Below are 22,285 nucleotides of genomic sequence, written 5' to 3'. Positions count from 1 at the left end.
TTTTGGTGGCACTGCTGGGGGTGGTGGTGGTGGTGGTGGTGGAGCCATCCCTGGGATGATGAAAACCAGGAGAGGTTTTCCCCAAGGCAAAGGAGTTCCCCGCGCCCTCCGCCCGGCCGGGCGCTTGGCAAAGGTGCCAGGGAGATGTGGGATGCTGGCACTGCCAACCACCAGCCCCAGCTCCTGGCAGAGCCCCTCACACCTTCCCCTGCCCTGTGGGCTTCAGAACTGGGGTGGGCTTCTCCCAAGGGCCACGAAGGTCCTCCCCGAAGTCGTGGCCGGCAGCAGCCAAGCCCTGTGGCAGCCCAGGGATCCTGGCGGTGGAAATGGGGCCAGGACGCCCTGGTGATTAAGTGGCTCCTCTGGCCGCGGCGTTGCCACATGGCACCTCCTGGCAGCCCCCTGTGCTGCCAGCCTCGGTGGTGGGGAGAGGGGTTTGGACTCATCTGAGCCTCCCTGGAGCCTTCTGGGCTGCACCAAATCCATCTGGGTCACGGTGGGTCCTGCCATCAGCACCACTCCCTCCTGCTGCAGGTCCAGCTCTGGCCCCAAAACTTGTCCCTTGTGCCTGTCCCATTTACCCCATGGCACAGGGCTGAGCTGCAACAGGAAAGGAGGGAGGGGGGATGACACTCAGACCCCCACTGCCCCTCTGGGGGCAGAAGCAAGCAGATTGTCCCCTTCTGGGTTGGAGGGGGACAGGAAGGCTGTCGGGGGCCAGGGGGTCCCTGGGGGAGGCTGGCAGGAGGGTGACAAGAGGAAGGAGGCCACAGGCGCGGAAGGGAGGAGGGTTTTTTTCCCTTTCTTCTTTAATTACCTTCCCTCCACCCCCCCCTTCTCTGTTTGCGGTGTCTGCTGTGAACTTCCCGTCCCCTCCCTCCGCTTTCATGCTCCGGCTGCTGGGACCGGGAAGAGGCTCCTGTCAAGCGGCGGGGCTGGGACTCTGCCTCCAAGGGTTAAAATCACCTGGGCCAGGGAGGGGTGGAGCTGGGACTGCTGGGGGGGGGGAGGAGGAGGAGGGAAGAGCCAGGAGCCGGGCTAGGACCCAGCCATTCCTGCTCGCCCGGCCCAGTGGGTGCCCCATCCCTGGGGAGCCGCTCGGGTCCCTCGGGGTCCCCTCGGGAGTCAGCGCCCCCGCCACGCCGATGAGGACGAAGCCACCGGGAGCCCGTTGCCGCTAGAGCCGTACGTACCCACCGCCTCCCTCCCCCCCGTATACCACTCAGTGCCCGTGATACCTTCTTCCGTGGCCCCGACGGCCGGTGCTGCGGAACGGGTGGGTGGTACGGGGGACACCCCCACACGCGCCCGCTGGGGATCCCCCGACTCCGGGTCAGGGGCCGGCGGCCGCCCCGACCGGCGGCTGGGAACGTGTCGCTGCCGGTCCCGCCGCCCCGGCCCGCCCCGGTCGCAGCAAGTCTTTACTTGCCGCCCAGCCGCGGCCACTGGCCACCGAGCCCTGAGGCTACCGGCCCCTTCACCTCCCGCCCCCCTCATCCTCTTCAGTTCACAGCGCTGAGTCCCCTCCCCTGGAAGCGGAGACCCCCCCACCCCTTCCAGAGAGACCTGGCTCCGGTGACCAGCCCGGGTGCGGGGCTGGGATTCCCCCCTCCCCTTGCTGCCGCCGGGGCTGTGTCCGTCCCGTCCACCTTCCTCCCCCCACCCACCCCCCGAAAAGAGAAGCCGCGGGGAGTTTCGCTCGGGCCCCAGGGAGCGTGGCTGTGGGCGACGGGACGAGAGCGGCGGCATCGCCCCAAACCCGCAGCATCACCCTGAGCCCGCAGCACCCCCGAAACCCACGGTGTCGCCCCCCAAACCCGCGGCGTCACCCCCTAAACTTGCAGCATCACCCTAAACCTGCAGCACCCCCCAAAAACCCAGCATCATCCTCCCTCGAACCGGCGTTACCTCAAACCGGCATCACCCCCCCAGACCCACGGCGTCACTCCCCAAACCCACAGAATCCTCCCCCTCCAAACCTGCAGCATCACCCCTAAACCCTCAACATCACACCCCCCCCTCCCCCCGCCGCCCCAAGCCCCCATCCCCATCTTTGCCGACACCCTTCCTTCCCCGCACGCCGATGGCGTTTCCCCAAGCCCGGCCGAACCGGAGCCGGGAACCGGTACCGGGGCTGCGGGCAGCGCTGCCCGCCCATCCCTGCCGCGGGGTGAGGCACCGGCTGGGGCCGGGAGACGGGCAGAGCCAGAGCCGCCGGTGCCCAGCCCGGACCGTGACTCACGGGGACGCATCACCCGCCGGTGCCTCAGTTTCCCTGCGGTGAAATGGCCAACGCGGCGTCGAGCCCCGCCAAAGAGGGGAGGGGATGAGGGCAGGGGAGGGGGGGAAATGGGGACGGGGAAGGGACGCTGGGAACCCTCCGAAGGGATTTGATTTTCCTTTTTGGTGGTTTTTTTTTGGTCGTCATTCCCGGGTGGAAAAACGCCCTGGGAGTTTCCACGCGTGGCTGGCTGGGGCAGGGTGATGACAAGAGGGATCCCTCCCTGGGCTTCCCCCCCCCCTGCCCCCAGCAGCGGCTTTTTGAGCTGTCAGGGTCCAGCTGTGGGGCTTGGTGTGTGCAGTGGGGCTGTAGTTGGGGGGCTGGGTCCTGGTGGGACCCCCCGAGCAGAGTGGGGGGCAGATGTTTGGGAGTGGGGGTGCGCTGTGGCTGTTGTTGCCTGCAGATCACTGTGGTTATGCTGAGGCTGTGTCAGGTGGGACCTGTCTGGGACCCCACAGAGGGTCTCTTTGCCTCCTGTGGGGGGTTGGAGGGCTGGGGGATGTCTCTGCCAGGTCCCTTCTGTCCTCAGATCCAGAGGGGTCCTGAGTGGTGCCAGCTGCCACCCCCAAGCCCTGTGACAGGCATCGCTGGGAGGGGGGGGGGTTCTGTGGTTTTGACCCCAAATTGCACCCATGGGGAGCTGGGGAGTGCTCAGGACCCCACTGGGGACCAGTGCTGGTGTGGGAGCTCCCCCTCAGTGGCAGCCTTCCCCTACCTCGCTGGCATCCCCAGAAATGGGTCCCACATTTGCTGCCAACCCCTCTCCAGGGTTGGGGTGGGCAGAGCTGAGCCCCTCCTGGGGGCTCAGCACCCCAAAACCTGCTCAGGCTGCTGGGCCCGGGAGGGAGTCATTCCCCTACGACCACTGTGGTAATGGCCTGAAGCTGAGCCCCCCCCAAGTGACAATGGCACAGGGGCAGTTGGGTCCCATCAGGGGGATTTTCCATCCCCCCCTCCCCCAGCTCTCAGCCCTCTCCTTGGGGTCCCCCTGCCCTCCTCAGTGCCACCTGGCAAGGGAAAATGAAGTCCCCATGCAGCTGGGGGGAAACTTCAGCGCTGGGGACCACCCCCTCCCCTCCTTGCCCTGAGCTCATAGTGTTGGGGACTGGGGGGGCTCTAGGGATCCATCCCCTTCACACAGGGGATACAGCCCCTCCCAAAAGATATTCTATCACCCCCCCCGGGTGTCTCTCTGGGGCCTTGTCCCTGTGCCGTATGGACTGGGGGTGGCAGGAGCTGGGGAGGGGTCCGCCTGGGGGTGTCTGGGAGCAGGTGACAGTGGTGGGAGGGGAGGGGGATGTCTGTGGAGGGGGGGGGGGAGGGGTCTCAGTCGTCCCCACCACGGCGCCGGTGGGAAGTCGGGGGGCGGGAGCTGGTGGCGGCAGGTGGATTTCAACACCGGGGTGGGGCCCGTCCCCAGTGGGGTTTGCACAGCTCCCGGTGAGTCACGGCCGCCGCGCCGGGGAGGCAGCCGGTGCCCGGGGGTCCGGGGCTGCAAGTGGGTGCCCTGGGGGTCCGGTGCCGCGGGCAAAGGCAGCCCAGAGCCCGGTTTCAAAGGGCCGCCAGCGGCACGGCCCTGGGGCTCCGCTCCCCCATCCTGCTGCCAAGCAGCCCCAGGTGCAGCCCCAGCTCACCCCCCCCCCGGATTCGTTTTTGTACCCTCCCCCCTAAGTAGCCTGGGGGCTGCCAGGGCCTGGGGCAGGAGCAGAGATGAAGATGAGGATTTCCCAGCCCAGCTGGGGCATGGGAGAGCCAAGGTGGTCTGGTGGGGGCTGTGGCCCTCTGTGGTTGGGGTATGGGCATGGGGACACCACTTGTGCCCCCTAATCGGAGTGGCATGGTCGGGGAGGTGGCAAGGCAGATGTTGGTGGTTTCCTTTGACTTCAGACCTGGGCACTGACACCTTTGGGCTACAGATGTGACCCACTGGCACCCACCAGCAGCAGGCCTGTGCCAGGAGCTGGCAAAGGGTCCGTAGGGATGCAGGGATGGGTGCTAAGGGGTGCCCACCCCTGCCTGGTACCACTGTCCTGGTGTGCCACCGGGCCGTGGAGCACAGAGACCCCTTGGTGGGACAGGAGGGTGATGAGGTGCTGGGGACACTCAGGACGTGGCAGGATCATGCCAGTGATGGATGGGAATCGGTGCTGGGGCTGCCGCCGGTGGCAAGCCCCTCCCTGTGCCAGGGTATGCAGGGGCAAGGGGGGTCTGGACGTGTGCCCCTCCTCTTCTCACAGCTCTTCTCCCTCCCTCCCCCTTCAGGTCTGCCAGCTGCTGCCCCGCAATGCTCACAGCGGTCTGCGGCTCCCTGGGGACCCAACCCTCCGACGCCCCCAGATCCTCCCCGACCCACCTGGACCTGCAGCCCCTGCAGCCCTTCCAGCCCCACGGCAGCACCGCGGCGGCCGCCCAAGACTTTGCCTCCCCTCTGCCCCCTCCGGAGCTGCCGCTAGCAGGTCCCGACGAAGCCACTTTTGCCACCCCTGGCACCTATGAGCCCCATGGCCCCCCGCGGTTAGAGCTGCCCAGCGACGGCCCCAGCGCCTACACCAAGCTGCTGCCAGCCGCCCCGGACATGGCACATCCCTACGAGCCTTGGTTTCGGCCCCCCCACCCCGGCCCCCCCGGTGAGGAGGGCGGTGTCAACTGGTGGGACCTCCACGCTGGAGCCAGCTGGATGGAGCTGCCCCCTGGGCAGGGTGGGGGGGCTGCAGGTGCCCGGGCACCCTGGGCTGCCGCCAGCCCTGGGCGGGTACGGTGCCGGGGAGCACCAGCTCTGCGCCCCCCCTACCCACCTGCTGCCCCCTCCCGCTCAACATCTCCTGGGAGCGGAAGGAGCCAAGGCAATGGAGGGCCCCCCCGAACCCCGAGGGCCGGAAGCAGAGGGCAGCGTGCGACCCAAAGGCGCCCGGCGTGCGGTGCCGCGGGGCGGGGGGCAAGCCGCTTGCCGCTGCCCCAACTGCCAGGAGGCAGAGAGGGGAGGGCCGTGCCCCGAAGGGGCGAAACGCAAGCACCTCCACAACTGCCACATCCCCGGCTGCGGGAAGGCTTATGCCAAGACGTCCCACCTGAAAGCCCACCTGCGCTGGCACAGCGGCGACCGCCCCTTCGTCTGCAATTGGCTCTTCTGCGGCAAGCGCTTCACCCGCTCGGACGAGCTGCAGAGGCACCTCCAGACCCACACCGGGGCCAAGAAGTTCGCCTGCCCGGTCTGCGGCCGCGTCTTCATGCGCAGCGACCACCTGGGCAAGCACATGAAGACCCACGACGGGGGCAAAGATGGGGGAGAAGCTGAGGTCAAAGGCAGCGGGGACCAGACAGCCGGCAAGGGAGGCAAGAGGGAGCCCGAGGGGGGTAATGCCACCCCCACAAACTGAGCCACTAAAGCCCCGCGTGGTGGAGGGGGGGTGCCTGGGGGGGGAAACACGGATGGAGGTGCGCGTTGTGGGGGGGGGCACCCTGGGCGAGGGTCGGAGGGGAAACCCTTCAGGGCTGGACTCTGAAGGGGGTTGCCGTGGGGGTTGTGCGGCAGGGTGGGCGCAGGGCTGGCACCTTGTGCTCGAGGTGAGGTAGAGGCGGGGGTGGGGGGACGGGGGACAGCGGTGGTGGTGCCACAGCCCCGTCCCCCGCTACGGCCGTGCCGGTTTGGGGAGCGCCCGGAGCTGCCCTGAGGCGGTTTCACTTGTCCCGCTCCCGCTCTCCCGCCCCCCCACCCCCCCTCCTCTCCCCTCCCCTCCCCTCCCCTCCCCTCCCCTCCCCTCCCCGCTTTTGTCCTCCCCCAGCTTCCCAAATCTGTTTTTTCTTTCGGGAGCTGCTGGCAGGCGGTGGGGCTGTTTGGGAGGAACATCAATGGGAGCCGAAGCAGCGGGGAGCTGCCCGGGCACGTCCAGCCCAAAGGGGAGGAAGGAGAAAGTGGAGGGGGGAAAAAGGGAGAGAGGAGAAACCCAGGAGCCTTTGCTTGGGGAGGGGGGCTGCGGCCCCACCCCAAACCTCCCCATTTTGGTTTCCTCCCCCCCACACCGTTGGCATCCCGGGCTCGCCCCCACCTTGTGCCAACCCTGTGTGAGGTTTGGCACCTCTTGGGGGATTGGAGGGGGGTACACAATGGGTACCCGCAGCCCCCCCCCTCCCCTCCTCCCTGCTTGGCACTGCTGGGCTGGTGGGGATCCTGCATCCCCTGAAGCACCACTTGGGGATGCGAATCCCTTTGTTGTTTCGGTTTGGGTCTTCATCGAGGCTAAAACGGGGGAGGGGTGGGGAGAAAAAGAGAAGTCCTGCTTGAATGTGAGCCGTGGGGGGCTGGGGCTGGGGGGGGGGGTTCCCGTGGGGCGCGTGGCGTGGCGGCGGGCGGTTGCCCAAGCGCACACCTGCAGCTTTCCCACACCCACCGCCGCGGCCCCGGGCGGGAAGCACACCGGGCGGCCGCGGTCCTGGCAGAGCCGGGGCGGCCACATTCCTCCGGCCTGGCACGGCCAAGCTGCCCGCCACCCCTCGACCCCCGCCTCCTCCCCCCCTGTACCCCATGGCCGTCCGTCCCCGGGGCCCTTTGTGGCTGCTGGGGATCCTCCTCCCTGGGCTTGCTGCCAGGTCCCTGGGGACCCCATTGCTGTCCCGCTCCCAGGGACCCCATTAGAGGTGCTACAGGTCCCTTGGGGACCTCGTGACTTCAGGGGACCCCTGTTGTCCCCCCATGCATGCTGCCTGTCCCCCCTGTGGCCCCATAGCCATCCCCTCCCTGGGGTCCCATATCTCCAGGGGACCTCTGCCTGTCCCCTGCCGTGCATGCTGCCTGTCCCCTCGGGGGACCCCATGGATCCCTTAGCAGATCTCCTGGTGACACCCCAGGGCACCCCCCCACCAGGGACCCCATATCTTTCCTTCCCTGGGGCCACCCTCCCCCCCTTTCCCCAGGGGACCCCATCTCTGCCTTTCATCCCTGGCTGGTGATGTTTTTTGGCCCTTTTGGGGCTTTCCCCCGGGTTTTGGCAGAACCCCTTGGACACAGAAGGAGACACTGGGACCTTAAGGGGGGGGGGGGGTGGGGGGGGGGGGTCAGCACTGGGATCGGGTGGGATGAGACTTGCAGGCTGCTGAGGGCACCTGAAGCTCCCTCTGCTCTGTTCCCGCTCCCCCCAACCCCCCTCCCCAAGCTGGCAGCAGTTCATGGCAGCTGGGGATCAGGGGGAGGGAGCAGAGATTTGGGGGAGCTGATCTCCTGCCGTGGCTCCATCCCTAGGGGGGGGTGGGGTGGGGTGGGGGGGTGTAGAGCTCGGAGTTGGGGGGGGGCTCTGTAGAGGGGTTGCCCATACTTGCAGCACCCCAAGATCTTGGAGGGGGGGGGGTGTGGGGGGTGGTGGAAAGGGGTAGAGGTGAAGTTGAGTGGGGGTCCGTGCCCGGAGGGGCGCCCCGTGGTCTTCGGGTTTGATTGTTTTATTGTTATTATTAATTATTAACTAATGTTATTAATTATTAATATTATTATTATTATATTATAATTATTATTTTCTTAAGGTGAAGCCAGGCTTTGCCACTCGGGCAGAGTGGATCTCTTGGGTTGAAGCTGTGGCCCTTGGGGAGGGGGCGAGGAGGGAATAGGACCCTTCACACGGTCCCCATCCCTGTCCCCGTGGCTGCCTCAGGGTGGGGGAAGCTGATGGCTGCCCCACGGCACAGTGGGGCTGGGGGGGGGAAACCCAGCACGAGGTGAAGTCTCGTTGCAGGGTGATTGTTGTTGTTGTTGTTGTTGTTGGCGGGGGGGAGGGCGCTCCAGAGGGACCCCAGCCCCAGCGTGGCCACCGCTGTCCCGCTGCAGGACTCGGGCGACCTGGGCTGTCCCCAGCTCTCGAAGGATGTCCCCGACCCCAGCGTTTGCCTTCTGCAGCACACAATTCCCCCTCCGTGCCCTCCCCCCCCGCCCCCAGGTGGAATTTAATCTCCCGAGGGGGACCCCGGGGCAGGGAGGAAGGGAGCTCAGGACCCTCCCCAAGGTGCCGCATGGCACCTGTGGGGCTGTCAGATTTTGGTAGCCAACCTTAGCTCCAGGAGTGGCCAGAGAGGGGCTCTGGCATGTTGGGGACCCCCTCATGCTGCAGCCACTGAGGACAGATTTAACGGGGGGGTAGGGGGGGGTGGGGAAAGGGGGAGGGAGAGGGAGAGGGGAGGGCTAAAGCAGAGGTACCCCAAGAGTGGGGACCACCGAGTGGGGGGTCCCGCGCTCATTTGGGGGCGCTTGGGGCTCAGCTTTGGGGCGAGGTGGTTGTGGCGGCGGGGGCTGCAAGGAGGGGCCCCAGGTGTGCTCTGCCCCCGCACCCCCACCCCCCCGGGGCCCAACCTGCTGCGATGGGGCAATGAAGGCTGTAAAACCGGGCGGGGAGGGACGGAGGCTGGCTCCCACCCGCCGAAACCAGTCCAGCCTGCTGCGGCGTGGGGATCCCGGCCCTGCACCCCCAACCGCCGCGTCCCCCACCCCCGAGCCACCTCCCCGGGGCAGGGAGGGACCGGCACAGCCGGGAGCCCCGGGGGTGGGGGGTTGGAGGGGGCGGGGAGTGAAGGGGGTGTGGGGGGGGAGGGATTGGCCTGAGAGATGCTGAGGCTGGGGGTGAGGGGTGAAACCCCTCCCGCTGCCCCCCACCCAAGGCAGCGTGGGGAGGGTTTGTGCTGTGAAGAGGCTGCGGGGGGGCTGTGGGTCGGTTTTGTACTGGAATAAACGCCGCGTGTTTTCGACCCCCCCCGGCTCTGCGGCTCCGTCTGTGCCCAGGGACACGTCCAGCACCCTGACCCCCCGCCCGCCCCTGCCAAGGGCCCCACACATCCACCACCTTCTGTGTCCTGCCCCCCAGCTCTCCAAGGGATCCATCTGTCCCGCACCTTGCCCCCCACCCCTCGGCCTCACGCCTCCGGGGGCCGCTCGGGATGCTGCGCGGGTGGGTGGGTGGGGGGTGACCCAAATGAGGACCAGCTTGAGCCCCTTCTGAGAGGGTCACATCCTGCACCGCTCAGGCCTGGCCGCAGAGACCAGGACGCGCCGGGCGGGCGCCCAGGGTCCCCCCGCGGGCAGGGTGCTGCCGGGCAGGTCTGCCTGCATACCGCGGGGGGGGTGTGCCGTGGGGTGCTGCCCACGGGGGGTGCTGCCCATTGGGGTGCTGCCCACGGGGGGTGCTGCCCATTGGGGTGCTTCCCACAGGGTGCTGCCCACGGGGGGTGCTGCCCGTGCTTGGTGCTACCCACGGGGGGGTGTTATCCGAGGGGGGTGTTACCCACGGGGGGGGTGCTGCCCACTCTGGGTGTTGCCCATGGGGGTACTGCCCATTGGGGTGCTTCCCACAGGGTGCTGCTCACTGGGGGTGCTGCCCGTGCTTGGTGCTACCCACGGGGGGTGTTACCCACGCTGGGTGTTGCCCACGGGGATGTTGCCCACAGGGTTCTGCCCAGGGGGGAGTCTACCCATGAAGGTGCTGCCCGTCAGGGTGATGCCCACGGGAGATGCTGCCCGTGCTTGGTGCTATCCACAGGGGGCGCTGCCCACGCTGGGTGCTGCCCACGGGAGCGATACCCCCAGGGGTGCTGCCCACGGGACCCTCCAGCGCACACCCGGGTTTCCCATCCCTGCTCCTTGCGGGGGAGATCGGAGACCTCCGTCCCCGGGTTCCTGTGGGGTCTGGTTCCTCCTCCACCCCCCCACGCCCCACGCAGGTGCCGGTGCCGGTGTCCGCTGCCGCCGTGCGACCTCCGGCCACCGGGCGCCGCCGTCGGGACGTGCCAGGGGGAGGCGGGGACCAGGCAGCGGCGGCCGCGGCGGTGCGAGAGCAGCAGCAGGTCCGTGGGGCTGGAGGGTCTCGGGGGGGGATCCAGAGGAGGGGGTTCGGGCAGAGGGTGCCTGTTACCGGGCCTGTGCGGGTGGGGGGCCCGTCCGCGGTCGGTGCGAAGGGGTCCCGGTTACCGGGGGCTGCTCGGTCGGACGCCCCCGATCGGTGCAGAGCTGCGGGGTCCCGGGGGAAGGAGATGCCCCCAGGGCCACTCCGGGATGGGGTCCCTGTTGTCCCCTCAGCTCTAGGGAGCACTTCATCCCTTAAAATCCCCCCCCCAACACGTCCCCACGTCTGGCAGCCCCAAAGGGACCCTGGGGGATACAACCAAGGGCGGGGACCGGGGGGGTGATGTCCTGTGCACGGTTTAGGATGGCAGAGCAGGACCCTGTGCCCTCATCCTGCGACTGCTTCGTGGCGCTGCCGCCGGACACGGCCTCTCCTGCGGTCATCTTCGGCAAGAACTCCGACCGTCCACGTCACGAGGTGCAGGAGGTCGTCTACATCCCTGCTGCCGTCCACCCTCCCGGGAGCAAAGTCCAGGTGAGGACCACACCGGGAAGCTGGCACCGCCGCGGGGGGGGCAGCGCCCCGAGGGCCTGCCAAGTCTCAGCCCCACGCCGCGCGTGTTTGTGTGCGCACCCCCCCTGCCCTCCCCACCCCGCAGTGCACCTACCTGGAGATCGAGCAGGTGGAGAGGACCCACGCGGTGGTGCTGAGCCGCCCTGCCTGGCTGTGGGGTGCTGAGATGGGTGCCAACGAGCACGGCCTCTGCGTGGGCAACGAGGGCGTCTGGACCCGCGAGCCGGTGGGGGAGGAGGAGGCGCTGCTGGGGATGGACCTGGTGAGGTGAGGACCCCTGCGGTGTGCCCCCCCGCCCCTCACCTCGCCTTGGCTGCCCCCCTCGCCTCCCCCTCACCCCCTGTCTCCCCCCCTCCCCGTGCTTGCTGGCCTGGCAGGCTGGGTTTGGAGCGGGGCAGCTGTGCCCGGGAGGCGGTGGAGGTGATGGCAGCGCTGCTGGAGCGCTACGGCCAAGGGGGGAGCTGCAAGGAGGAGCCGGAGCCCTTCAGCTACCACAACACCTTCCTGCTGGCCGACCGCTCCGAGGCCTGGCTGCTGGAGACGGCTGGCAGCTACTGGGCAGCACGGCGGCTCCAGGGTGAGCGGGCACCGGGGCAGCCGTGGGTGGGCACCGGTCGGACTGGGAGGATCGGGGGGGAGTCTTGAGTGGGCACTGGGCAGACTGGGAGGGTTGGGAGAGTACTGAGTGGGCACAGACTGGGAAGGTGGGGAGAGTATTGAGTGGGCACTGGTTGGACTGGGAGGGACTTGAGTGGGCACAGACTGGGAAGGTGGGGAGAGTATTGAGTGGACACTGGTTAGACTGGGAGGGGAGGGAGAGTCTTGAGTGGGCACAGACTGGGAGGGTTGGGAGAGTCTTGAGCGGGCACTGGTTGAACTGGGAGGGTCTTGAGTGGGCACAGACTGGGAGGGTGGGGAGAGTCTTGAGTGGGCACTGGTTAGACTGGGAGGGTAGAGAGGATCTTGAGTGGGCACAGACTGGGAGGGGGCCTTGAGTGGGCACTGGTTAGACTGGGAGGGTAGGGAGAGTCTTGAATGGGCACAGACTGGGAGGGTGGGGGGTGTCTTGAGTGGGCACAGACTGGGAGGGTGGGGGGAGTGTTGAGTGGGCACTGGTTAGACTGGGAGGGTAGAGAGGATCTTGAATGGGCACAGACTGGGAGGGGGCCTTGAGTGGGCACTGGTTAGACTGGGAGGGTAGGGAGAGTCTTGAATGGGCACTGGTTGAACTTGGAGGGTAGAGAGGGTCTTGAGTGGGCACAGACGGGGAGGGAGCCTTGAGTGGGCACCAGGCAGACTTGGAGGGTGGGGGGGTGTCTTGAGTGGGCACTGGTCAGACTGGGAGGGGGGTGTGTGTGTCTCATCCTCCTGCCCCAGCCTGAGCCAGCTGTGGCCTTGGCAGAGGGCAGCTGCAACATCTCCAACCAGCTGAGCATCGGCAGGGAGATCAGCGCCGAGCACGCGGGGCTGCGGCAGCGAGCGCGCAGCCAGGGCTGGTGGAGCGGGGAGGGAGAGTTCAGCTTCGCTGAGGCCTTCTCCTTGCCCCAGCAGCCGCCTCGCATGGAGGCTGCCAAGGCTCGCTACCGGGCTGGCAAGGAGCTGCTGAGGCAGCACGCAGGTGGGCACAGGCACAGAGAGTGGGGATGGGCACGAAGCGTGGGGACGGGCACAAGGTGTGGGCATGGGCTCCAAGAGTGGGGATGGGCTCAAAGAGTGGGGGTGGGCACAAAGTGTGGGGGTGGGCACAAAGAGTGGGCATGGGCTCCAAGAGTGGGGATGGGCACTAAGAGTGGGGATGGGCTTAAAGAGTGGCGGTGGGCATAAAGAGTGGGGGTGGGCACAAAGCTTGGGGATGGGCACAAAGCGTGGGTGTGGGCACAAAGTGTGGGGGTGGGCATAAAGTGTGGGGGGTGGGCACAAAGTGTGGGGGTGGGCATAAAGAGTGGGGGTGGGCACAAAGCATGGGGATGGGCTCCAAGAGTGGGGATCGGCACTGAGAGTGGGGTGGGCACAAAGTGTGGGGATGGGCTCAAAGAGTGGGGGTGGGCTCAAAGAGTGGGGGTGGGCTCAAAGAGTGGGGATGGGCACAAAGCATGGGGATGGGCACAAAGTGTGGGGATAGGCATAAAGTGTGGGGGTGGGCACAAAGTTTGGGGATGGGCATAAAGAGTGGGGATGGGCACAAAGCATGGGGATGGGCTCAAAGCTTGGGGATGGGCAGAAAGCATGGGGATGGGCTCAAAGAGTGGGGATGGGCGGAAAGCATGGGGGTGGGCATAAAGTGTGGGGGTGGGCATAAAGAGTAGGGATGGGCACAAAGTGTGGGGATGGGCATAAAGAGTGGGGGTGGGCACAGAGAGTGGGGATGGGCACAAAGTGTGGGGGTGGGCACAAAGAATGGGGATGGGCACAAAGAGTGGGGGTGGGCACAAAGAATGGGGATGGGCACAAAGAATGGGGATGGGCACAAAGTGTGGGGGTGGGCACAAAGCGTGGGGATGGGCACAAAGAGTGGGGGTGGGCACAAAGAGTGGGGGTGGGCATAAAGAGCCAGGACGGGTGCAAAGCATGGGGTTGGACACCAAGCATGGGGACGGCCACCCGTGGCACACCCTGGCACCACCAGCACGCCGCCTGTGAGGCCGTGGCTGAGCTGCCAGGGGCTGCTGTGGCTCTGCCTCGCCCCCCAGGTCACATCACGGCCGAGACCTTCATGGCCATCCTGCGGGACAAGGCCAGCGGCATCTGCGTGGACTCGGAGGGGTTCCGCACGGCTGGCAGCATGGTGTCAGTGCTGCCCCAGGACCCTGCCCTGCCCTGTGTCCACTTCTTCACAGCCACCCCTGACCCCTCCAGGTGAGGACAGCGCAGGGGGCAGCCCTGGGGCGGGGGTGGGTGGCAGGGATGGGGCAGAGCCAGGCTGCGGGCTGCGGCGTCCCTCGTCGTGCTGGCTGGGGGCAGGATCCTGCCGCTCCTCTCTTGCACAGGTCAGTCTTCAAGCCTTTCATCTTCGTGGCTGGCATCAAGCCTGTGCCACAGGTGGCATCTCCCACCTTCCACGACGACCCTGCCAGGCAGGTCCCACGCTTCCAGCGCAGGGTGGACCGGCGCCACCAGCTCTACCGCCGGCATCAGGCGGCGCTGGAGATGATGGAGGAGGACCAGGTACCGCAGACCCCTCCCCAGCCACCCCTTGCCTGGGACCCCCTGGGTGATGTGGGAGACAGTGGAGCTCCCTGAGGGTGCCCCAGCTCAGCTCAGCTCTCCTCCCTCCCTGATTCCCCCCCACCTCCCCCAGGAGAAGGGGCAGAAGCTGCTGCAGACGCTGCGGGACCTGGAGCAGCAGGGCCTGGAGGGGGTGAAGGCCCTGCTGGGGGGCAGGGTGACCCCCAGCCCCGAGGAGCTGGCTGACCTCTTCTTTGACTGTGTGGAGGCAGAGATGAAGTTTTACATCTAAACCCCACTCAGGTGGGTGGGCTTGTCCCTCCCTCCCTCCCCCCCTCTGGCATTGCTCCTTGATAGGGGATGAGAAAACCTTCCCAGTGCCCAGTCCTGGCTCCTCATCTCCCACCACGGACCTGGGGTGGGCTTGGCCCCCCCCTTCTAGGGCATTGCTCCTGGGCAGAGGATGAGAAAACCTCCCCAGTGCTCAGTCCTGGCTCCTCACCTCCCACCATGGATCTGTGTGGTGGGGAACTCCTCAACCAGCATCTCCAGCCCTGCCTGGGGCTGTGGAGCCTCCAGCCCTGACTAGCCCCAGAGGAACTGGCACATTTGAGAGGTGGCTGTGGATGTGGAGGGGGGAGAAGGAGGATGTGAAGTGGGATTTGGAGTGGTTTTTTTCCCACCCTCAGGCAGAGCTGCCTGTGCTCAGCTCCTCTGGGGCTGGCTGTGGGGCTGGGGGCTCCGTGGCAGAGCAGTGATCAGTGTAGGAATAAAGAGGCTTTAATTGGAGCTGTGTGGAGCTGTGCTGCTGGGGGGGTATGAGGGGTAAGTGCCTGCTTCCTGCTCCTTTGCTGGGACTCTTCTCCTCCAGAGCCTTGGCACAGAGCTGGCTCCCACTGGAAGCTTGCTGGGGCTGCCCAGTGGGTCCTGGCAGGGGTGGCAGCTGTGTCCCTGGCTTTGCCTGGGGACAGGGATGAGGGCGCCTGGGTCCTGGGGCAGTGGTGCTGGCAGCTCCCTCCCGGCCTGGGCTCAGGGGTGCTGGATGCAGCAGCAGGTCCCAACGCTCCCACAGCTCCTCCAGCTCCTTCAGATGGGTCTGGTGTTTCCCCAGAGCCTCACTCTGCCTCTGCTGTGAGTGCCTGGACAGATCCTGGTGCAGGTCCACAAAGAAATCTGCCAGGGATGGAAGGAGGAAGGGATGGAGAAGGATTAGAGGAGACCTGGCATGGCCCTGCCACTCCTGTCACCCTTGGAGACAGGGGGGCTGGCCTGCTTAACCCCAAAGCATGCAGCAGGTCCTGCTTCAGCCTGGGCACCTTTGCCTGCAGTGAAAGGGCTGCTTGGCTCAGAGAGCAGCAAATCCTCTTCATCCTCACTGCTGGAAGAGCCTCCTTCCTCCTCTTCCTCACCCACAGCGCCACGGAGAGGCTGTGTGTCCAGCTCCAGGAGGTGGGGCAGGGCTCCCAGCACCAGCCTTCTGCAAGGAAGAGCAGATGTTCCCCCACCACACAGCATCACCTTGGAGCTGGGAGCACTTTTGGGGGTGGCACTGACCCCCCTGGCACCGTGCCCCAGCCCCTAGCCCCACACCCTGCTGGCACTGCTCTGTGCAGCCCACCCCCCACAGCCTGCCCTGGGCAGAGATTGAGATTCCTGGGGCTTGGGTGGGGGAGGGCTCAGGTTCTATTTGATATCTGAGGAGGGGGCTGTACCCTCCTGAGGGGCTCAGGTGGCCTGGGGGGGGTTGTTCTCCCCTGTGGGCTGCCCTGCCCCACCTGTAGCCGTGCTGCTGGGTGCATTTGTTCCCTCTTAAGTCGAGGAGACGGAGGCTGCAGGGCAGCTCACCTGCAAAAGGAAGGCAGAAGGGTGCTGAGGTGGGGCTGAGCACCCCCCCCATCTCCTGCAGCTCCTGAGCAGACCCAGGCCACACCCAGACCCATTCCTGCCTCCCACCTGGGTCCAGTGTCTGGATGTGGTTGTGGGACAGGTCCAGGAGGCGCAGGTGGCGCAGGGGCTGCAGGTTCTCCACCCTGCAGATGCGGTTCCCAGCCAGGGACAGGACCCTGCAGAGCGCAGGGAGGGCAGTGGGGGTGAGCTGAGCGGGATCCCGCAGCCCCCAGAGTCAGGACCAGGCTCTCAGGGGACTGCCCCCTCCCCAGCTCTGCTAAGGGAAGGAGGGAGGCCCATGGAGAGTGATCTCCCTGGGAGGGGGGAACAAACTGCCTGTACCTCAGGTTGGGAAAGCAGCTCAGGTTCTCAATCTTCTCAATTTGGTTCTGGGAGGGAAAAGAGGGGGGGGGAAAAAAAAAGTCAAGAAAGGCAACACGTTTTTCTACTGCCTGAAAAGTCAGACTTGGGAGCAGCTGCCCTGGTGCCTCACCTGCTGCAGGTAGAGGCTGTGAACCTCCAGCATGCTCTGCAGCCTCCCAATGGCAGAGATGTTCTGATGATCCAAACGGATGGTTGAGGAAGGCAGCAGCTCCGTGGGTCTAGAGGAAGAGAGGGCGTTTTGGGGGTGTCCTTTGTGCCCAGAACCCTCTCCCTGCAAGCCTGGGTGGTGAAGGGAGGCTCTGTGTGGATCCTCACCGGCTCTCTGGGCTTTGGGGATCCAGCAGCTGAGGTAGGCTCCTGGTGGCGATGAGGCTGCTGGTGAGGATCACTCCTGGGGGGCAGCTGCTCCCCGTCTGTGGGACACCCAGGGTGACAGGGCTCAGGCTGGTGGGGTCCACCACCCCCCAGCACCCTCCCAGGCTGGCACATGAGCAGCCCCCACAGTGGCTCACTCACCCCCAGGCAGGGTCTCGTCCACTCCAGCCATGGCAGGGGGGTCCTTGTCCTTTCCTTGGGCCCTGGGGTGGGTGTGCTGTGGGGGCTGGGCTGGTCCCATCGCTCGCTGGAAGGGGAAGGCTGCCGAGGCAATGGGGGGCAGAAACCCACGGGCTGGGGAGGTCGCTGGGGGCAGGACCGCTGGGCTGGGGGCGAGCAGTGCTGGGACCCCCAGGCTGGGCAGAGAGCCCCTAGGGTCTGGGGGAACCATGGAGCTGCGGGCAGGGGAGGTCACCAGGATCAGGGCCCCCGAGGTACAGCGGACAGCGACCCCCGAGCTGGGGCTGCGTGGCGTCACCGGGGCCAGGACCCAGAGCTGGGGGCCGCAGAGACCCCCGGGCCGTGGGGACCAGACCCCAGGGCTGGAGGGGGGGGCGCAGAGCCTCTGTGGCTGCGGGAGAGAAGAACGACCCGGGCCAGGCTTGCCGAGGCTGGGGGCGCAGCGCTCCGGGGGCGGGGCTGGGGTCCCGGCGGCGCCGGCCGCGGCGTCCCCGTTGCTAGGAGACGGAGGGCGCCGGAAGGGGCGGGGCGGGAGCTGCGCGCCCCCTGCCGGCGCGGCGCGGGAAGGCCTCCTGCTGCGGCTCCTCCCCACAAGGCCTCCTGCCCCTTCCTTCCTTCCCACAAGGCCTTGCGGCAACGATGGCGACGCTGAGCGGCGGCCGCGCGCCCTGGCGGCGGGGTGAGGCCACCCCCCGCTCCCCCTCCTCACCGGGGCCGCGCGCCTCCGCGGGGCTCGGCCGGCAGCGGCGGGGCCTTGGTCTGCCGGGAGAGGGCGTGCGTGCGGCCCGGCCTGCTGCCCCCCCCCCCCGCGGCCCGGGCTGCCCCCCCCCCCCCCCCCCGCGGCCCGAGCTGCCCCCCCCCCGCGGCCCGAGCTGCCCCTCCCCCCCCCCCGCGGCCCGAGCTGCCCCCCCCCCGCGGCCCGAGCTGCCCCCCCCCCGCGGCCCGGGCTGCCCCCCCCCCCCCCCCCCGCGGCCCGGCCTGCCGCCCCCCCCCCCGCGGCCCGAGCTGCCCCCCCCCCGCGGCCCGGGCTGCCCCCCCCCCCCCCCCCCCGCGGCCCGAGCTGCCCCCCCCCCGCGGCCCGAGCTGCCCCCCCCCCGCGGCCCGGGCTGCCCCCCCCCCCCCCCCCCGCGGCCCGGCCTGCTGCCCCCCCCCCCCGCGGCCCGAGCTGCCCCCCCCCCGCGACCCGGCCCTGGCTCCGGCCCTGGGCTCTGCCTGTCCTGTTCCCTCTCTGTCCTGTGTCCCTCTGTCCTGTGTCCCTCTCCCCTCACCCTGGCTGCCTGCCCTGAGCTCTGCCTGCCCTGAGCTCTGCCTGTCCTGTTCCCTCTCCCCTCACCCTGCCTGCCCTGAGCTCTGCCTGCCCTGAGCTGTTCCTGTCCTGTTCCCTCTCCCCAGCCTGGCTGCCTGCCCTGAGCTCTGCCTGCCCTGAGCTCTGCCTGTCCTGTTCCCTCTCCCCTCACCCTGCCTGCCCGTCCTGAGCTCTGCCCGTCCTGAGCTCTGCCCGTCCTGAGCTCTGCCTGTCCTGTTCCCTCTCTGTCCTGTTCCCTCTCCCCTCACCCTGGTGCCTGCCCTGAGCTGTGCCTGCCCTGAGCTGTTCCTGTCCTGTTCCCTCTCCCCAGCCTGGCTGCCTGCCCTGAGCTCTGCCTGCCCTGAGCTCTGCCTGTCCTGTTCCCTCTCCCCTCACCCTGCCTGCCCGTCCTGAGCTCTGCCCGTCCTGAGCTCTGCCCGTCCTGAGCTCTGCCCGTCCTGAGCTCTGCCTGTCCTGTTCCCTCTCTGTCCTGTTCCCTCTCCCCCTCACCCTGGTGCCTGCCCTGAGCTGTGCCTGTCCTGTTCCCCTCTCCCCTCACCCTGGCTGCCTGCCCTGAGCTGTGCCTGTGCTGTTCTCTCCCAGCCTGGCTGCCTGCCCTGCAGCTGGCCCGCCGCGGCTCCAAGGCTGTCACCCGGCACTGGAAGGCGATGCACTTCCAGCGGCAGAAGCTGATGGCCGTCACCGAGTACATGCCCCCGCGGCCGGCCGTCCCCCCGCGCTGCATCACCCCCCCGAAGGAATCGCTCGAGAAGGTAAATCGCTGCCCTGGGGCCGCAGCCACCGCGGGGTGGCTTTGGTAGGCTCCGTCTGTCGCTGCTGGCCGCCGGGGGCTCAGGGCGGGGACCGAAGCCCTTCCTCCCGCCCCGGGGTGGTCCCGACCGCCGGGACGGCCCTGCCCCGGGCTGAGCCTGGCTCAGGAGAGCTTCCCGGGCTGAGTGCTGCTCCTCTTCCTTGCCCCCTTGGGTGGCTGGAAGCTGCCCCAGCTGGTAGTCCAGGTGCTGGGAACTGGGAGAGTCCTGCTCCAGGCAGCCTCCCTGGGACCTGTGGTGGGTCCCTGGCAGCCTCCTTGGGGCCCTTGGCAGCCTCTCTGGGGTCTCTTTATCCTCCTTGGATCCCTGGCAGCCTCTCTGGGATCTGCTCAGCCTCTGTGGGTCCCTGGCAGCCTCCTTGGATGCCTGGCAACCCCTCTGGTATCTGCTGATCCTCTGTGGGTCCCTGGCAGCCCCTCTGGTATCTGCTGATCCTCTGTGCGTCCCTGGCAGCCCCTCTGGGATCTGCTGACCCTCTGTGGGTCCCTGGCAGCCCCTCTGGGATCTGCTGAGCCTCTGTGGGTCCCTGGCAGCCCCTCTGGGACCTGCTGAGCCTCTGTGGGTCCCTGGCAGCCCCTCTGGGACCTGCTCATCCTCTGTGGGTCCCTGGCAGCCTCTCTGGGACCTGCTGAGCCTCTGTGGGTCCCTGGCAGCCCCTCTGCAGCCTGTCCCTCCTCTCTGCACCCCGAGCAGCCTCTCGGGCTCTGCCTTCGCCCTCCCGCGCCCCGCGGCAGCCTCCCCCGGCGGGCCCGGGGCGCGCCCCGGGGGGGTGGGCGGCAGCCACTGCCCCTTCCCCGGGCCCCACCGGCCTCGGGTGCCCGCAGGAGGACGGCTACAGGCGGCTGCTGCAGCGGCAGGTGCGGGAGGCCTTCAGGGACAACCGGATGGTCGCCGTCTGCCAGTTCAACTCCATGCCCGAGGAGGAGGTGGCGCTGCTGAGGCACTACCTGCGCAAGCACAACATCCAGGTCAAGTTTGTCCTCAACGAGGTAGGGGGCAGGCCCCTGTGTGCCTGGGGGTGCAGCTCCTGCGGGGCACAGCTGAGCTGTGAGGGGGCTGTCTCCCCAGGTCGTCAGGCCGGTGCTGTCCCAGTCCAAGTACAGGAACCTCCTCCCTCTCTTCGTGGCTCGCAACATCCTGCTGGTCAGCCCGGAGGCCAAGGCCAAGGAGATGCTGAGGGTGCTGAAGGGAGTGCCACAGGTCAACCTCCTGGGTGAGAGCCTCCTCTCTGTCCCCCCTGCACTGCTGCTGGGCTCAGCTCTCACGGGAGCAGAGGATGTTAGGGGCTGGAAGGGACCTCTGGAGATCCTCCAGTCCCAAGCCCCCCCCCCCTGCCAGAGCAGGGCCACAGCGTAGGAACAGCCAGGCTGGAAAAGACCTCAGAGATCATCGAGTCCAACCTCTTACCTGACACCTCCTGGCCACTAAACCATGGCTCCAAGTGCCACATCCAAGAGGATGTCCTCCCAGGCTGTGGGATCAGAGGGCATGGAGTGGTAGGACAAGGGGCAGTGGATTTGAGCTGGGAGAGGGGAGACTGAGAGTGGAGATGAGGAAGGAATTCTTGCCAGTGAGGCTGGGGAGGCACTGGCACAGGCTGCCCAGGGGAGGCTGTGGCTGCCTCCTCCCTGGAGGTGTTCAGGGCCAGGCTGGATGAGGCCTTGAGCAGCCTGGGCTGGGGGGTGAGGTGTCCCTGGGCATGGCAGGGGTCTGGAACTGGCTGATCCTGAAGGTCCCTTCCAGCCCATTCTGTGCATCACATCCTCATGCCCACTAAAATGAGGGGGGGCATGCTGAGGGGGGGGTGGGTGTCCTGCCTGCAGGATCAAACCTTCCCTGTGGGAAGACAGAAAGGGGCTCTGGGTGCCCCACCCCATGGCTCATCCTCAGCTCTGCTGCTCTCCTCCAGGTGCCTGCATCGATGACACCATCCTGAGCAGGCAGGGAGTGGAGAACTTCGCCAAGCTGCCCTCCCTGGAGGCCACCCAGGGCCAGACCGTTGGGGCCTTGGCCCTGCTGCCTTCCCAGACCTCCTCCCTGCTCCAGCGAGGCCCTGCACACCTCACAGCCCTGCTGGAGCAGCACCTGCGCCAGCTGCGGGAGGGGGGGCACGGCTGGGGGTGCGGGGGGCACGGCTGGGGGCACGGCTGAGGCCGCAGGGAGTGTGGCTGGGGACAGGGGGAGCCCAGCTGAGGCCACAGGGAGCCCAGCTGAGGCCACAAGGAGTGTGGTTGGTGACAGGGGGAGCCCAGCTGAGGCCACAGGGAGCAAAGTTGGGGTCAGAGGGAGCCCAGCTGAGGCCCCAGGGAGCAGGGCAGGGGACAGGGGGAGCCCAGCTGAGGCCACAAAGAGTGTGGCTGGGGACAGGGGGAGCCCAGCTGAGGCCACAGGGAGCAAAGCTGAGGCCCCAGGGAGCAGGGCAGGGGACAGGGGGAGCCCAGCTGAGGCCAGAGGGAGCCCAGCTGAGGCCACAGAGAGCAGGGCAGGGGACAGGGAGAGCCCAACTGAGGCCACAAGGAGCAAGGCTGGGGACAGAGGGAGCCCAGCTGAGACCACAAGGAGCAGGGCAGGGGACAGGGGGAGCCCAGCTGAGGCCCCAGGGAGCAGGGCTGAGGCCCCAGGGAGCAAAGCTGGGGTCAGGGGGAGCCCAGCTGAGGCCCCAGGGAGCAGGGCTGGGGTCAGTGGAAGCCCAGCTGAGGCCCCAGGGAGCAGGGCTGGGGGCAGGGGCAGCCCAGCCAAGCCCAATCCTAATCCTGCCCAGACTCCAGGGGGTCACTGATGTTGGCCCCCAGGCCCTGTGTGTTGGCCTAGAGTCTGCTCCTTCCCTGCCTGCAGTCGAGGGGGAGGGTCAGGAGCAGAAGGTTTGGCCCCAGGTGGGCAGCCAGTGGTGGGTCTGGGGGTGCTGGGCTGTCACCAGCCCCTTTGGGCTCCCTCTGCTCCCCACAGCTGCCAGAGTCCAGCTGTGTCCTGGGGGCTGTGGCTGGAGGGTTGCTGGCAGCATCTGGAGGAGGAGGAGGCTGGTGGGGGGCTGTGGTGGTGCTTCTGGGGGGGTTGTTGGGCTGCTCTGAGCCCCCCTGGGCTGGGGGGAGCCTGCTGTGACCCCAAGGCAGGCTGTGGGATTGTGTCCTCCATTAAAGTGTGGTGCAGCTGCTGGAGCCTCCTCTCGGCTTTGGGGGTGGGGGTCGGGGGTGGTCCTGCCCCTGCATGCTGAGGGGAGAGCCTGGGGGCTGCTCTGGGAGAAAGGGAGATCCGAGGGGTGGGCTGGGGGGGAGGTTAAAGCAACGCCCAGGGGTGGGGGGCCCGGGACCCCCGTGGGGTGCTGCCTCTCCTGGGGATATCCTTTCCCACCCTGAGTGGGCAGGGCCGGGGGCTCCCCTTCTCCCCTGGGCTGGGCTGGGAGGGAGGAGAGCCCCCGCCGTAGGGGATAACCCTTCCCCCCGCCCCGAGAGGGAGAGGAGCTGTCCCCGGAAGGGGAGCTGGGGCTCCGGCCGTGCCGCGGCCGCGGGTGGGT

General features: G+C 67.6%; 4 protein-coding genes across 4 annotated transcripts; 3 read left to right on the top strand and 1 right to left on the bottom strand.

Annotated features, from left to right (window-relative positions):
• The first annotated feature begins 1,024 nt into the window (after positions 1-1,024).
• On the top strand, positions 1,025-5,708 carry SP6 (Sp6 transcription factor). Its single transcript, XM_068166413.1, is given in 3 exon segments — positions 1,025-1,185; positions 4,544-4,982; positions 4,984-5,708. Coding segments are annotated over 2 exon segments (1,092 nt in total). The 5' UTR covers positions 1,025-1,185; positions 4,544-4,565; the 3' UTR covers positions 5,659-5,708.
• Positions 5,709-10,042: 4,334 nt separating this feature from the next.
• Positions 10,043-14,622, top strand: SCRN2 (secernin 2). Its single transcript, XM_068166418.1, has 8 exons — positions 10,043-10,096; positions 10,458-10,629; positions 10,754-10,935; positions 11,046-11,245; positions 12,071-12,286; positions 13,359-13,524; positions 13,656-13,833; positions 13,967-14,622. The coding sequence occupies exons 2-8, from the start codon at positions 10,459-10,461 to the stop codon at positions 14,123-14,125; spliced, it is 1,272 nt and encodes a 423-aa protein (XP_068022519.1). The 5' UTR covers positions 10,043-10,096; position 10,458; the 3' UTR covers positions 14,126-14,622.
• On the bottom strand, positions 14,519-16,872 carry LRRC46 (leucine rich repeat containing 46; the record flags this gene model as incomplete). Its single annotated transcript, XM_068166313.1, has 8 exons — positions 14,519-15,006; positions 15,150-15,310; positions 15,609-15,678; positions 15,787-15,896; positions 16,063-16,109; positions 16,214-16,322; positions 16,420-16,517; positions 16,621-16,872. Coding segments are annotated over 8 exons (1,335 nt in total), but the record flags the coding sequence as incomplete, so codon positions are not given.
• A 398-nt stretch (positions 16,873-17,270) lies between these two features.
• On the top strand, positions 17,271-21,924 carry MRPL10 (mitochondrial ribosomal protein L10). The gene is made up of 5 exons (XM_068166419.1): positions 17,271-17,338; positions 18,548-18,717; positions 19,599-19,763; positions 19,843-19,987; positions 20,684-21,924. Exons 1-5 carry the CDS (start codon positions 17,299-17,301, stop codon positions 20,923-20,925), a joined length of 762 nt encoding a protein of 253 aa, XP_068022520.1. The 5' UTR covers positions 17,271-17,298; the 3' UTR covers positions 20,926-21,924.
• The last annotated feature ends 361 nt before the right edge of the window (positions 21,925-22,285 follow it).

Source organism: Melanerpes formicivorus, unplaced genomic scaffold (assembly GCF_026170545.1).
Source record: "Melanerpes formicivorus ecotype bairdi unplaced genomic scaffold, bMelFor1.0.p_v2 SCAF_100, whole genome shotgun sequence".
Taxonomy (NCBI): domain Eukaryota; kingdom Metazoa; phylum Chordata; class Aves; order Piciformes; family Picidae; genus Melanerpes; species Melanerpes formicivorus.
Note: the sequence above shows the minus strand (reverse complement) of the source record. Positions and strands in the feature narration are given on the sequence as shown.